This window comes from Neoarius graeffei, chromosome 4, assembly GCF_027579695.1.
Source record: "Neoarius graeffei isolate fNeoGra1 chromosome 4, fNeoGra1.pri, whole genome shotgun sequence".
In the NCBI taxonomy this organism is placed as follows: Eukaryota; Metazoa; Chordata; class Actinopteri; order Siluriformes; family Ariidae; genus Neoarius; species Neoarius graeffei.
Window position 1 is genome coordinate 11484398 of NC_083572.1, and position 12488 is coordinate 11496885.

General features: G+C 42.0%; 1 protein-coding gene across 1 annotated transcript in view; it reads left to right on the plus strand.

The window, feature by feature from the left end:
* LOC132884835 (protein FAM83F-like) overlaps positions 1-9210 on the plus strand; it is a 37089-nt gene extending 27879 nt beyond the window's left edge. The window contains exons 4-5 of the mRNA XM_060918819.1: positions 2759-3465; positions 6014-9210. Of these exons, the coding sequence (XP_060774802.1) occupies positions 2759-3465; positions 6014-6060 (754 nt within the window). The 3' untranslated portion in view covers positions 6061-9210. The remainder of the gene's footprint in view (positions 1-2758; positions 3466-6013) is intronic.
* Positions 9211-12488: the final 3278 nt, after the last annotated feature.

Here is a 12488-nt window from a genome sequence, read left to right on the forward strand (position 1 = left end):
TATATAGAGTTTAAAAATCCATTACTTCCTAGTAACACGTAGTGCACTTATATAGAAATTAGAGAGACATTTAGGAGTCAACCCTCGTTACCAGGCTACACGTTTTCATTTCAGTTCAGAAACAAAAACACACACGAGACCTCACACTTTAACACTAACCAGATAATTAAACAAACAAACAAAAAAAAGAAATCATTAAACTTGAAGAGTGCGCTTTTTTTTTTGTTTATGTATTACGTAGATGTGCTTATTACGTGTCAATTTGCGCATGCGGGACACTTTTGGGTCGTTTTCCGTTCATATTGGAGATCGCATACAAGTCTCATATAATTGGTAATGTGAACGGCCTAACAAAAAAATCGGATTTCACAACAAATCGGATATGGGTCGTTTCAGGTTGCAGTCTGAACGTAGTGTTAGATGGTCAAGTTCTACCATATTATTGATTGACCACAACCACACAGCAGAATAACTGCTGGACAGAAAACACAATCTACCCAAAAACTTGTGCATTTACACTCATACTGAGCTCACCAAATTTTGGTTTATATTTACTGTAATGCTGGGTCGTGTTTCAACTAGGTGTGGGATATCATTATTTTTGAGGTTTATAATATTAATAGCTGTCAAAGCATCCAAATTCTCCATGTTATTACTCAATACTAAAGCATGTTATTGAGTAAATATTATGAATTACACTCACCGGCCGCTTTATTACGAACACCCATCCACTTGCTGTTTTCTGCAGTTCTCTAATCAGCCAATCCCTGGACAGCAGCACAATGCATGAACACTTCAAACATCAGAATGACAAAAATGATCGTGATCTCAAATGCCCCTTTTCCACCAAAGCAGTTCCAGGGCTGGTTCGGGGCCAGTGCTTAGTTTGGAACCGGGTTTTCTGTTTCCACTGACAAAGAACTGGCTCTGGGGCCAGAAAAAACGGTTCCAGGCTAGCACCAACTCTCTGCTGGGCCAGAGGAAAGAACCGCTTACGTCAGCAGGGGGGCGGAGTTGTTAAGACCAACAACAATAACAAGACCGCGAAAGGTCGCCATTTTTAAGCGACGAGAAGCAGCAGCTGTACAAACGCGAAGTCATCCATTATTATTATTGTTGTTGTTGCTGCTGCTGCTTCTTCCGTGTTGTTTTTGCTTCGATATTCGCGCCAAAGTTTATGCAAACATAGTGACGTAACTGGCGTATACAGCGACGTAACTGACGTATACAGCGACGTAATGACGTGGCTTCCCTTAGCACCGCGAGCTATGGAAAAGCAAACTGGTTCTCAGCTGGCTCGCAAGTTGAACGAGTTGTGAACCAGCACTGACCCCGAACCAGCCCTGGAACTGATTTGGTGGAAAAAGTGTGACTTTCACCATGGCATGGGTGTTGGTGCCACTTGAGTATTTCAGAAACTGCTGATCTCCTGGGGTTTTCACACACAACACTCTTTAGAGTTTGCACAGAATGGTGCGAAAAACAAACAAAAAAAAACACTGAGCGAACGAGCGACAGTTCTATGGGTGGAAACAAACGCCTCGTTGATAAGAGCGGTCAGAGGAAAATAGCCAGATTGGTTTGAGCTTTTTTGGCCAGGAAGGATATAGCAACTCATAGCAACTCTTTACAAACGTGGTGAGCAGAAAAGCATCTCAGCATGCAATTGCAGACGACTACATTGCGTTCCACTCCTGCCAGCCAAGAACAGGAATCTTAGAATCAAGAACAAGTTCCTATTAACGTGGCCGGTGAGTGTATTCGATTATGAAATAACACAAGCAGAGCACAGAGGTCTTCAATCTTCGCCACATTGGGCTGATCTACCTGCAGGTTTTCATTCCAGCCAAGCAGGAGCCATACCTGATTCCACTTGTTTCATCAGTTCAGCATGGTCTCTAATCAGCTATGAAGTGCACCTCCTCTGAGGCCGGAGTGAAACTGACCCTTTGCGGATACGATTGAGGATCCCTGCTGTCGCATTTACATATTAAATCGAAGTCTGAGTACCACAAGATGTCCTGAAATATGTATATGCTATGTCGCATGCACAAGTGTCTCCTGGAAATAGAAACCTCGAAGTAGTCTAAATCAAGACACGTAATTACTTTCACAACAGTAATTACTCCAGTTAAGGTCCTAGCATGGTGTTACACGTTGTTAGTCATGTGTATAAATATATTTCCAGGCTGCTTTCCCTGCTTTTAATCTTCTCAGAAACCTACTAATTATTATTCAAGAGCTGAATGAGGTGTGTTGCAGCAACATTAACTTTGACTGAGAAACAAAGATAGGCTGCTGAGACTGATTATAGCTGCTGGAAAGGAAGAGACTAAGTCGTTTTGCAGGCGTTCCTCAACGTTATATGCAATCATTGACAAATTGCTGTGATATAATAGGAATAAAATACTTCAGGATGCGCTGTTATTGGGAAATTATCCACTTTGGATACTCATCACACCATCATTGACTCTATTACAATGCTGTGTTACATTACATTAATGGCATTTAGTGGACACGCTTATCCAGAGCGACATACAACATACCCTGGGGAGCAGTTAGGGGTTAGGCGCCTTGCTCAAGGGCACTTCAGCCATTCTTGGTAGTCCAGGGAATCAAACCAGTGACCTTGTCGTCCCAAAGCTAACCATTAGGCCATTGTTAAAGAATTAAAACCAATGCAACTGAACACTTGTTACGAAATACTGTAATAAACACAACTTGATGGTTGTTTTTTCCCGCCTCCTGTGTTGTCCAGCTTCTCATGGAGTTCATCACGTATGGACCGAAACATAATCACCATCATGTCAGGACAGATTGTTGACTTCTTTGACCGGGACTTCAGGGAGCTTTATGCCATGTCACGCGAGCTCAACCTCTTCAAGGAGTTCAGCATCAGTAAACAGAATACAACAGCATCAACCCGGGCGACTATAACGACACGGCCTGCGCTGCCCGCCACCTCCCGCTTCAATGTGAGTCTGGGAGACAAGGGGACTCTGAAAGTGCCCGCTCACAAATACCACAACCCCAAATACCTCTTAGCGCTTGGCAACCTTCCTGAAGACATCAGCACTCCACAGGCTCTGCTCAGTAAAATGGAGGAATCGATCGAAAAGTTTGCAGCAGAGGGAAATCCAGTGGAAGAAGACGAGATATTGGAATCGCAGGCCCCACCTTTGTCTCCGAAGGGGGGAAAAAGGAACGGATTGTCTCGGATGTCTTTGAAGAAAAGATTACCTGACATGCAAAGCTTGAAACAAAAAACAGCTAGTAAGAAGAAGGAGGGGAAAGCGGGTGAGGGAGATCCTGGTCCCTCTACGACGACAAATCTGACACCAGCCACCAGTACGATTGGAGACATTACAGAGAGCCCAGAGAACCCTACTGCTGAAACAAAGAGTAAAAAGAAGGCCAGTAAAAAGGCCAGTAAAAAGAGCAAGTCACCAAAAAGTGAAGATCAGGGTATGTATAATCATTGTCGATGTCCTATACTTTCTTTCAGTCTGGACTTTGGCGAAATCATGACACGGAGAAAGTATTCATGTCTCCCATTTAATTGAATCCCATCCATTTTCCAAAATGAAATAAAATTGGCATATGATCCAATCAAAGCAATTAAAGTGATAGTTTTGTGGGGGGGAAAGGGAGAAATATTTCGACTTGTCATAAATCAACCATGTCATGACTTTGCTTGTTTGGTCTTTGGTGAATGTTGCTAACACAGACGTTTTCTGCTGGCAGGTTAGCAAACTGCAGGTCACCTCGAAAAACACTGTCTGCATAATTAATGTTTTAAAGCATTTTATCCATTTTGTTTTAGTGGAGCTCCTGCAGCGCCCCAGAGGCATAGTGTGTGGATACATAAAGAAACCCATCGAGTTAGTTTCTGATGGTTTCGGTCCTGTGCGTGCCTGCCACCATACCAGTGTTAGTAATTATCAGTCCTAAACACCGCCTAGTGGCCAGTGTTAGTAATTGCCAGTCCTAAACACTGCCTTGTGGCCACTGTTAATTACCAGTCCTAAACACCACCTAGTGGCCAGTGTTAGTAATTACCAGTCCTAAACACCACCTAGTGGCCAGTGTTAGTAATTACTAGTCATACACACCACCTAGTGGCCAGTGTTAGTAATTACCAGTCCTAAACACCACCTAGTGGCCAGTGTTAGTAATTACTAGTCATACACACCGCCTAGTGGCCAGTTTTAGTAATTACCAGTCATACACACCACCTAGTGGCCAGTGTTAGTAATTACCAGTCCTAAACACCACCTAGTGGCCAGTGTTAGTAATTACTAGTCATACACACCGCCTAGTGGCCAGTTTTAGTAATTACCAGTCATACACACCACCTAGTGGCCAGTGTTAGTAATTACCAGTCCTAAACACCACCTAGTGGCCAGTGTTAGTAATTACTAGTCATACACACCGCCTAGTGGCCAGTTTTAGTAATTACCAGTCATATACACCACCTAGTGGCCAGTGTTAGTAATTACCAGTCCTAAACACTGCCTTGTGGCCAGTGTTTGTTAGTCTGGCTAACGCGACTTCAGAGCTCTCCGAGCTATTGGTCTGGCCAAGATATTAAGCCCAACCGTTTCCCAGAGCCCGTGGTTGACCCGCCTCCCTGAAATGCCTCAGTTTGCTACTGGTCGAAGCCAGAAAAGGCTGTGACGAAGATTAAACCAATCACATCACTCTTTCCTCTGACGTATGCGACGCGACGGGGCTAACTGGTAGATTAAACTCTTACCGAAGCCGGTCGGGAGCAAGGCGAAAACGTCCTTCCTTTCAATAAATACCTCCAGGGCTGCTCTTTGCTCCGTTTTCAATGAAAACTTCCCGTTGAATGCTTTCAATACAGCACCTATGCGTAATAGATGCGGAAGCGTGAATGAAGCGCTTCCGGCATAGATTCTGTAAACAATCTATGGCTTCCGGTCGCAGTTCTACTACGTCACTGCCTTGAACACGCCTCTACCCAGGGCCGTTGGAGATGCTCAAAGTTGATTGGTTCCCGATTTTTCGGGAGCTTGGAAGAGCTGTAGATAGCTTGCCTGGCCAGACTAAGCTCGCAACAGGCCCTCGTGTTGCGTCACGCTTAGGATGGGCGGGCCCAGGCTAAGTGTTCGTAATTACCAGTCCTAAACACCACCTAGTGGCCAGTGTTAGTAATTACCAGTCATACACACCGCCTAGTGGCCAGTGTTAGTAATTACCAGTCATACACACCACCTAGTGGCCAGTTTTAATAATTACCAGTCATACACACCACCTCGTGGCCAGTGTTCATAATTACCAGTCATACACACCACCTCGTGGCCAGTGTTAGTAATTACCAGACAAACACACCACCTAGTGGCCAGTTTTAATAATTACCAGTCATACACACCACCTCGTGGCCAGTGTTCATAATTACCAGTCCTAAACACCACCTAATGGCCAATGTTAGTAATTACCAGGCAAACACACCACCTAGTGGCCAGTGTTAGTAATTACCAGTCGTTCACACCACTTAGTGGCCAGTGTTAGTAATTACCAGTCGTTCACACTGCCAAGTGGCCAGTGTCAGCCGGTAAAGAAATAAAACAAAAGAGGCTGGCTGTGATCTAAGAAAATTCTGCAACCTAGAAACAGATGGGAGCTCTGCTTTTAGGCAGTGGCTCAATCTATATATTACAGATAACAATGTCATACACTGTCAGAAACAACTTTCCAGAGTCTCTTTTAGCATGACGCTAAACTTCCCTTAGCCTTGTACCTTCGATGCAAACCCGAAGAAGCAAATTTCAGTCACCAAACATATCATAGCCAGTCAAGGAGAAAATTGTGTACATGTAATTTCTGGCTAAACTTTAAGTCCAACAGTGGCTCTCTGACAGCAAATATTCAAACTCAGTACTGTTCAGTCATTAGTATGTAGCATCTATTAGCATCCAAACACTACTAATGTTTATACAACTTTTTTGTCCTCCTTAAAGCCTCACTATAACTTTTCTCTCTTTTTTAGGTTCAGAAAGCCATAAAGACAAGAAGAAGAGTTGTGAAATCTCCTGAAGACTTGAATAAAACAAATACACTTGAAAAAGAAAAGAAAAACTTTCCAAGTTTCCCCTCACTCCAAGAGGCTCATCTCATCTCATTATCTCTAGCCACTTTATTCTGCTCTACAGGGTCGTAGGCAAGCTGGAGCCTATCCCAGCTGACTACGGGCGAAAGGCAGGGTACACCCTGGACAAGTCGCCAGGTCATCACAGGGCACTCCAAGAGGCTAATCAGCCTAATATTTGCTTGTTTCATTTTGCAGACTAATTTAGGAAATGAGTCTCTCCTGATATCTTTGTTGTAAATACATTCCCAAATTTAATTTCGAGGTAAAGTAGAGAATAGGATTTTATTATCCACTGATCAGCCATACCATTAAAACAACTGCAGGTGAAGTGAATAACATTGATTATCTCATTACAATGGCACCTGTCAAGGGGTAGGATATATTAGGCAGCAAGAAGAGAACAGTCAGTTCTTGAAGTTGATGTGTTGGAAGCAGGAAAAATGGGCAAACTTAAGGCTCTGAGCAGCTTTGACAAGGGCCAAATTGTGATGGTGAGATGGCTGGGTCTGAGCATCTCCAAAATGGCACATCTTCTGGCGTATTCCCAGTCTGCAGTGGTTAGTGCCTACCAAAAGTGGTCCAAGGAAGGACAACCGGTGAACCAGAGAAAGGGTCATGGGTGTTGAAGGCTCATTGATTCGGATGGGGCACGAAGGCTAGCCCATATGGTCCAATCCCACAGAAGAGCTACTGTAGCACAAACTGCAGAAAAAGTTAATGCTGTTTTGTTCACTCAGAGGAATGAAATATGAGCCCGCATAAACACCCACGATTTGTGAGCTTTGGTATCTGATAAGGGAGAGTCAGGCAATCGAGCCCTTCCTCCCAGAGAGCACATACACTTTTGCTATATTCTTGTCAAACAAGCACGAAGTCAAGTAGTCATGTTCATGTGGGTATGTTCATGCCGTCCCAGCAAACATGCCCACACTGGTGTTTTACAGGTAAGCTATAGGTAGTGTGGGTCAGGGCAAACGCACAAAAGGGGAACTGAAGTCATTTTTAAACTTGCTTTATTTCTGAATTAACGTTATTCAGTGACAGTTTCGGTTTTATTAACCTTATATCGTGACTCGTATTGGCATATTATATTACACTTATAAGCCTTTTCGGTTTTTAGCCATGTTGAATGTAGTTAGTTTGGTCCACAGCAGGCGTCGCTTATCCACGAGACTTGTGCGAGACTTCAAACGTGAAGTGTCAGCGCTGCCATTTTGAAAACTGTTTACATAGCGGCCAGATCGCCATATAATTCCGATTTAGATTAATTTCGAGATTCGCCAGCTTCATCAGCGATGGAGATTATTCCATACGACTTCCAACCAGCGTGGAGTAAAGAAGAGTTGGAAAGACGGCAGGATAAGGACGAGTCCGTCGCGCTGGTTTGTGCGTCATTACTGTCGCACAATTAAAACGTGCCAGATCAGGCGGCTGGTGGGCTTTCAAAATAATACATACATGCATGTATTTTTGTGATAAATACATATTATACCGAGCGCATTTCCCACATAATCCTCACTAAGGTTTCTGACAGCACTACAAAATGGCGTCCTGACTATATAGTGAGTAGGGAGCGATTTCAGACACAGGGAAAACTTCCGGCTTGATTACAATGTCTTTTGACAATGTTGGCAGATTATGGTCACTTTGATTTCCGCTGTATGTTTTACTTCCATCCTACGATGTTTCGCACAGGTCTCAGCGAATCTTGTTTACGGCCATTGCTTTGACATATGGACTGATATATTACAGAGCATATTTCAAACACTCATAACTTGCTATAGCAGTGACAAAATAGCTGTCAGAAATGCGTTCCTACTTTTTATAAAATGCAATAAATAGAATTTTGATAATAAAAAATTTGCCTTCAGGTCCCCTTAAAGTCCCACACATGGGCACACCCACAAAAATCCCACGTGGGACCACTGTGGTCTCGCCTGCATCAGGTTACTGAGGGTTTGCACACTGATACAACATTGACCTCATAGCACTTGCCTGCACTGGCATGTTTTCTGGCATCTCTTCTAAATAACAAGCACAATATAACAGAAATGTTGTCTTTGCCTTGAACTCGGCCTTTCGTTAATTTTACCAAGTATCATCACTTGACATAACTTTCACTAATAGGCTGTGTAAATCTACAGTCTGGACTGGAAAAAAACAAGCCCTTCATACCTTTCGTTGTATTTTTTTTTAAACTTAGGACTGTTCATTGTGCTATTGTTTTTATTTCCATAAAAGTAAAAAATAATCCACTTCAGCGTATTTGTTCACACCAATGAAGAAAGGCAAAAGCACCAGAGTTGCCATATGAAATGAAAAAGCAGATATTACACAGGCGGCACGGTGGTGTAGTGGTTAGCGCTGTCGCCTCACAGCAAGAAGGTCCGGGTTTGAGCCCCGTGGCCGACAAGGGCCTTTCTGTGCGGAGTTTGCATGTTCTCCCCGTGTCCGTGTGGGTTTCCTCCGGGTGCTCCGGTTTCCCCCAAAGACATGCAGGTTAGGTTAACTGGTGACTCTAAATTGAGCGTAGGTGTGAATGTGAGTGTGAATGGTTGTCTGTGTCTATGTGTCAGCCCTGTGATGACCTGGTGACTTGTCCAGGGTGTACCCCGCCTTTCGCCCGTAGTCAGCTGGGATAGGCTCCAGCTTGCTTGCGACCCTGTAGAACAGGATAAAGCGGCTAGAGACGATGAGATGAGATGAGATATTACACACCAAATATATCTCAGCTAGGTGACTGCATTTGGAGTGAGGGACGAATAGTAGTAATAAAATGCTATGGAGTCTTTTTTTTTTTCCTCCAGTCTCAGGGACGGGAAGACTTTAGCTTCAGTGTTGGGTTAAACATACAAACTTAGATTTCTCGTTTGAAAATATTTTATATCAGAACTGTGATAGAAACACATGACATGTTGGAAACAGATTTGAAGTAATTTGTTTGGTGCGATGTTGAAAACAGTGTTGCTACTGTGGAAACAATATAGAGCTGCACTGCCATCTAGTGGTTACTTTATGTCTGTGCATATATGTTAGGTATGTGTCTGTCTGTCTGTCTGTCTGTCTGTGTACAAAAATATATGACAGTCACTGAACATGAGCGTCTTACTTCCTCCTGTTGAGTTGCATTTACTGGGGTGTACGTGTGTGTCCAGGGTGTGTTGCAAAGCCTCTAACCACAGAAGGGAACGGCAATTCAGGGAAGTGTAAAGAACATATTCTGCAACAGCTCTTTAACAGGAAGCAGAGAAAAACAGGAAATAGGGCCCAGTGAGGTAAAACAGCACCCGAGCTAAACCACAAAACACATGATCATGATAGCTGGAGCTGGGTGGTTGCTATGAATGACTGATGTAAAAACAGTCATCGTAATAGTGAAAGATAAGACTGAAGGAAGTGGACTTCGATGAGCCTTAAAGCTCTATAAATGTTTGGCCACTTTAAATCTTCCTTTTTTTTGTACATTAAATTGAAGAAAACTAGCATCCATACGAATGGCAGGAGACATTCTGATGATTTACTATAATTTGACTATAATTTGAGTCACAGGGTTGCACTTTTAAAGGGATCTCCCCTTTCAATCAGTCACAACTTTTCACTCATTAAAGCTCTAGTAGAGCCAAAATGACAAACGACAAAATGATGTTCACACAAGTGTAGTTTTCAGCTGAAGCTAAAAGCCTATGGTCGCTATTTACTTAACCATTAAGCAAAGCTAGCAGATTAGCTAGCAATTTAGCTAGCAATGTACCTACAGTGGTGCTTGAAAGTTTGTGAACCCTTTAGAATTTTCTATGTGACCTAAAACGTCATCAGATCTTCACACAAGTCCTACAAGTAGATAAAGAGAACCCAGTTAAACAAATGAGACAAAAATATTATACTTGGTCATTTATTTATTGAGGAAAATAATCCAATATTACATATCTGTGAGTGGCAAAAGTATGTGAATCTCTAGGATTAGCAGTTAATTTGAAGGTGAAATTAGAGTCAGGTGTTTTCAATCAATGGGGTGACAATCAGGTGTGAGTGGGCACCCTGTTTTATTTAAAGAACAGGGATCTATCAAAGTCTGATCTTCACAACACATGTTTATGGAAGTGTATCATGGCACGAACAAAGGAGATTTCTGAGGACCTCAGAAAAAGCGTTGTTGATGCTCATCAGGCTGGAAAAGGTTACAAAACCATCTCTAAAGAGTTTGGACTCCACCAATCCACAGTCAGACAGATTGTATACAAATGGAGGAAATTCAAGACCACTGTTACCCTCACCAGGAGTGGTCGACCAACAAAGATCAGTCCAAGAGCAAGGTGTGTAATAGTTGGCGAGGTCACAAAGGACCCCAGGGTAACTTCTAAGCAACTGAAGGCCTCTCTCATATTGGCTAATGTTAATGTTCATGAGTCCACCATCAGGAGAACACTGAACAACAATGGTGTGCATGGTAGGGTTGCAAGGAGAAAGCCACGGCTCTCCAAAAAGAACATTGCTGCTCATCTGCAGTTTGCTAAAGATTACATGGACAAGCCAGAAGTTTTGTGCATGGATGAGACCAAAATAGAAATTTTTGGTTTAAATGAGAAGCGTTATGTTTGGAGAAAGGAAAACACTGCATTCCAGCATAAGAACCTTATCCCATCTGTGAAACGTGGTGGTAGTTTCATGGTTTGGGCCTGTTTTGCTGCATCTGGGCCAGGACAGTTTGCCATCATTGATGGAACAATGAATTCTAAATTATACCAGTGAATTCTAAAGGAAAATGTCAGGACATCTGTCCATGAACTGAATCTCAAGAGAAGGTGGGTCGTGCAGCAAGACAGCGACCCTAAGCACACAAGTTGTTTTACCAAAAATGGGTAAAGAAGAATAAAGTTAATGTTTTGAAATGGCCAAGTCAAAGTCCTGACCTTAATCCAATTGAAACGTTGTGGAAGGACCTGAAGTGAGCAGTTCATATGAGGAAACCCACCAACATCCCAGAGTTGAAGCTGTTCTGTATGGAGGAATGGGCTAAAATTCCTCCAAGCCAGTGTGCAGGACTGATCAATGGTTACCAGAAATGTTTAGGTGCAGTTATTGCTGCACAGGGGGGTCACACCAGATACTGAAAGCAAAGGTTCACATACTTTTGCCATTCACAGATATGTAATATTGGATCATTTTCCTCAATAAATAAATGACCAAGTATAATATGTTTGTCTCATTTGTTTAACTGGGTTCCCTTTATCTACTTTTAGGACTTGTGTGAAAATCTGATGTTGTTTTAGGTCATATTTATGCAAAAATATAGAAAATTCTAAAGGGTTCGCAAACTTTCAAGCACCACTGTAGCTAAAAATATCACACATAGCAATATTTTCCTCAGATGTGTTGGTAAATTCCTCAGAAAATGGATACATACCATTGAAATTGCACTTAGCAAATCACTACTAAAGCTAAACTTCCATAGATATATTGAGAAATATTAGCATTGAGTCACAGCTCATGAACAATTTCAACTTGACAGAGCTAGCGAGCATGTAGCTCGCTAAAAACATCAGAAATATGAATATTTTCCTCAGAGGTGCTGGTGAATTATGAAGAAACGGCTGCATATGAATAAAATTACAAGTTCAGAGTCACAATCATGATTTTTGGTCCATGGACACTGGAGTATTTAAGCAATTTGTCTTGCTGTTACCGTACAGACATTAAATATTACAATAGCATAACAGAGACAAGGACATAAAAAACAAACACCTATCTCACTTTTTCCAATCTGACTGCACTGATTCAGTCAATTCACATCATTCATCAGGGAAAAGCTATGAAACAATTATAACTAAACACAATACCATACATGCCAGTCTTTTTTTATCCTTGTGCACTATTATTTATAAAATGTTAGGTTTGGAATGGAATCATTTAATATTTTCATCGAGATAGTATCGAAGTTAAGACAGTGTCATAGATATCAGTAAGATCAGAGTTTTATAACCATGCAGTTCCTCATATAAACAGCAGAGTGAGCACTGGCAGGCCTATAATTAGTCTTTAAAACAGGAACCAGAAACCCAAGCAAAAGTAATGATGTCATTTTGTTTCCTGAATTTTTGGTTAATTCTGCAAATTAAAAAGAAAGAAAGGGGGGAAAAAAGGAAGATGTTTTTAAAATACTTTTCCCGAACATGTTAGGACTTTTTTCATTTTGTGTCAAATTTTTATAAAGAACTGTGTTAGCCCCAGAAATTATCACCTGATCACAATATCAACTTCCTCTTGCAAAACAGTTCACCACGATTCTGAAGATCTGACTGAATACTTTTACAAAGTAGCTTCATGGAAACCCAGATGTTTATCTGAGGTTTATTCATTGACACTTATTCAGAAA